This window comes from Crocuta crocuta, unplaced genomic scaffold, assembly GCF_008692635.1.
Source record: "Crocuta crocuta isolate KB4526 unplaced genomic scaffold, BGI_CrCroc_1.0 scaffold1079, whole genome shotgun sequence".
Taxonomy (NCBI): Eukaryota; Metazoa; Chordata; class Mammalia; order Carnivora; family Hyaenidae; genus Crocuta; species Crocuta crocuta.
In genome coordinates, this window is record NW_027529995.1 from 224,424 (window position 1) to 228,261 (window position 3,838).

Genomic DNA, 3,838 nt, shown 5'->3' on the forward strand with positions numbered 1-3,838 from the left:
GGGGGTGGAGGGGGTGGTGAAATAGGCGATGAGGATTAAGGAGTGCACTTGTTGTGATGAGCACTGGGTATTGTATGGAAGCACTGAATTACTATACTATACACCAGAATCTAATATTACATTGTGTGTTAACTAACTGGAATTTAAATAAAAGCAAAAGTCATTGCTTCTTTCATTAACTTATTAAATATCTCTTTATTATCTGTTCATTCCTGGCACTGCTCTAGGCTCTGAGGATTAAGTAAATAAACAGCGTCCCTGTCCTCATGTAGTTTATCATCTATTGAGATTAATACAACAAAAAAGAAATACTTTTTAAAGATAACTCAAGAGTAATGAAACAGAATGGCTGGGGAAGTTCCTGTGGTGGTCAGGGAATGGCCTTTAGGAGGTAGAGACATTTGAGGAGAAACCTAAAAGATACAACCTTGAGCTAGAAAGCCACAGCACTGTGTGTTGTGCTGCACAGACTCATCTCAAGCAGATGTTCTTTGTGACAGATGAGTTGCAGGGGGCCTTTGGTTGTGCCCTCTAATGTGTTCGATATGAGCTTGGGCCATTCTGAGGATGTCTGAGGTGCTGAAGCCTTGTTCTGTTTCCCACACAGAGCTGGGAGTTTGGAATCCCACTGTGCAGGGAGTTGGCATGTCAGTATGAGAGCCTCTACGATTATCAGAGCCTCAGCTGGATTCGGGTGAGCTTTGTCTCTTCCCCCAACCCGACCCTGACTGGAAGTACTAGCACTTTCCTGGCACCTGTTTCTGAATGAGCACTCACTGCAGGTCTAACCCTTACTCTAGTGCTGTGGGCAGTACAGGAGAAGCAGAAGCCAAGGTTCCTGCCCTCAAGATACTTGCAGTCTCAATGGGGAACTAAAACACACACCTAACAAATGATTATGCGATCCAAACCCCAAGGGCCACTGGTGCTCAGGGAAGGGAGAAGCAGCATACGCAGGATAAGAAGGGGGGTTCAAGGAGGAGATGGCAGCTCACCTTCATGAAGAAGCCTTTCCTAAAATGATTTTGCTCAGAGATGCTTCATATGAAAACTTTGTAAGATCTTTCCCTGTTTTGGCTTGTGGTCACTTTCAAGCACCTTGTTCTTACTTCCTTCTTTGATGCACAATATTCAAAAATTAAGTGAAATGTCCCATGGACTTTGAAGGTCTCCACCAGATTTTTCTGGCTGCTGGTGCTGGATTCTGAGTCATAACAGCCACAGACTCCAGTAGCAAAGAGAAACCAGCAGTGTTAGCTTACCCTCCTCCTGCACCCTCTGCAGCATGGGTAGCTCTGCCATGTTCCCTGATCCAGACAGGTATTTGGGTCTTTGTAATAGATGTGGTTCTCTAGAAGTAGCTTCTTGGCTAGTCTTTGAAGGCCACTGCTCCTCAGCAGGCTGGCTTGATTGAGCGCATTAGAATTATCTTCCCAGTCAAAATTAAGTGAGTTTTTCCAAATGTGAAACCAGGTCAGCCAGTACTAAGAAACTTACTGATGTAGGTAATGCCAGACATCATGGGTATTAGTTAAACTTTTAAAGTTTAAAATCTCCTAAATTGGAACCAATACCAGCAATGCTGGCAACTGAGATTTTCTCACTGTGATTATTAGCGTCTTAGATGATAGATGATAGATGAGCAAGAGCAATGCAGTTAGACTGATGGAAAATGGTGTGGAGAATAGCTGTTAGCCACCAATTAACTAACATGGGCTGGAAGTCATTTGGTATAGTGAGAATTAGTCAAAACCAGAAATCCCTGGGCAAAAAAAGTTCATGTTAAACCTGTACCCTTGAAAGTTCAGGAAGCCTGGATCTGTATGAGGTTGGGTCCCACCCACTGGGTATGACATTCTGAGCACTGGGCTTCTGTCTCCACCTCACCATCAGAGGATGATGGAGGAGGATGGCTTCCTCTTCCAATATGCAGCAACCTGGGTGGGGAGAGGCTGATCATGGCTAGGGGCTCACGTCTCACACAGTCATTCCAAAAGACAGTGTCTACTTGGGCCTGGGAGAACTTGCTTTGGACACCACTAGCAATTGGGCCAACCTAAAGGCAACTAACTGACTTTCTTATTCACAGAAAATGGAGGCCAGCTACTATGACAACATCATGGAGCAGCAACGCCTAGAGCCTGAGTTCTTTCGAGTCGGCTTCTATGGCAGGAAGTTCCCTTTCTTCCTTCGGGTGAGTCCATTCAGGTAGTCTCATGAACTTCTATTTTACACAACAATTCATTTATAACCTGTTTTTTTTTAAATCCTTTCCTCTATTCTACTGAATACTACTTTTTGAAGGACTAACTAGTCAACAAAAAACTTTTGGCTTTATTTGACTGGACTGGCTCCCAACTTTAGACTTTGTTTTACTCTGCTGTACTATGTTGTAGCTACCTGGAATATATGAATATATGAGACTTTCTTACCAAATCAACCAAATTCCTGCAGGAAATGACCAGGGTCTGAGAATGTCCTGTAGGTATGTCTAGAAGCCTTCCAATTTATAGTTCCAGTGCCTGGAATCCTCCATCGTGACTATTCTTAGCCAGATAGCACACCACTACAACCCTGACCTCAACAGTAGGCTGGCCTTGTGGGTTTTGTCATTTAAGATGAAGACTCTCCACCAGCCTGCACTGTAAGCTGTGCATCCAGGATCAAGAACCTGTTGATTTGAGAGAAGCTTGTGAGCTGTCAANTAAATCCTTTCTTCTATTCTACTGAATACTACTTTTTGAAGGACTAACTAGTCAACAAAAAACTTTTGGCTTTATTTGACTGGACTGGCTCCCAACTTTAGACTTTGTTTTACTCTGCTGTACTATGTTGTAGCTACCTGGAATATATGAATATATGAGACTTTCTTACCAAATCAACCAAATTCCTGCAGGAAATGACCAGGGTCTGAGAATGTCCTGTAGGTATGTCTAGAAGCCTTCCAATTTATAGTTCCAGTGCCTGGAATCCTCCATCGTGACTATTCTTAGCCAGATAGCACACCACTACAACCCTGACCTCAACAGTAGGCTGGCCTTGTGGGTTTTGTCATTTAAGATGAAGACTCTCCACCAGCCTGCACTGTAAGCTGTGCATCCAGGATCAAGAACCTGTTGATTTGAGAGAAGCTTGTGAGCTGTCAAATGGGATATGGCTGTGGAAAGCCTTTTATTGGCAGTCAGTTCTCTGGCCCAGGATGGTGAAAGCCATTTCTCCCACCTAGAAGGCTGAGGTGGGATACCAACAGAGCAGAAGGAATGACTGAATATAGACATACTGACACCAGCTGAACAGTTGTTATTTTCTTCTTTTTCCACAAAAGCCAGAGGCTCCAGGAAAAGTCAGCCTGGACTTATAAGCTGAAGCCCATAGGAATTCATCGTTCCCTTGGGACCTAAATGAAGCCATGCTGATGCGGGGGCCTTGGGCTGCAGTTGAGACCTAAGACTAGCTCTGACTATCCCCAGTTCCAATATCTTACTAAAGTTCCATGCTTACAAGTCTCAACCAGCAGCTGGGAAAGTTCACAGAATCCCTTTGATATATTTGGGATCCTGTCCTATTGGAAAAATTATTTTCACCAGAGAACAATGATGAGCTTGGTATCACATGACAGGTCAGTTGGGCTTAGTGGCTCCTTTAAAAAAAAAAAAGCCAGTCTGCTAGCACAAGTCTGCTAGCACAAGTCCAGGATGACCACGTTTTAGATGGTAAGGCAGGTCAACTTGCACATTTCCTAGGCAGTAATCATTCTAGGCTAAAAGGAAAATTGATCTCTGCAGGAACTAGTAATACTGGCAGGCTAGCAAGCACACTGCCTAATTGTGACCCCCGC

At 43.9% G+C, this 3,838-nt stretch overlaps 1 protein-coding gene across 1 annotated transcript in view; it reads left to right on the forward strand.

The window, feature by feature from the left end:
• The window catches only part of DOCK3 (dedicator of cytokinesis 3), a 194,813-nt gene that overhangs the window by 166,970 nt on the left and 24,005 nt on the right, over positions 1-3,838 (forward strand). Inside the window, exons 36-37 of the mRNA XM_077763419.1 lie at positions 608-694; positions 2,090-2,194. Coding sequence (XP_077619545.1) covers positions 608-694; positions 2,090-2,194 — 192 coding nt within the window. The remainder of the gene's footprint in view (positions 1-607; positions 695-2,089; positions 2,195-3,838) is intronic.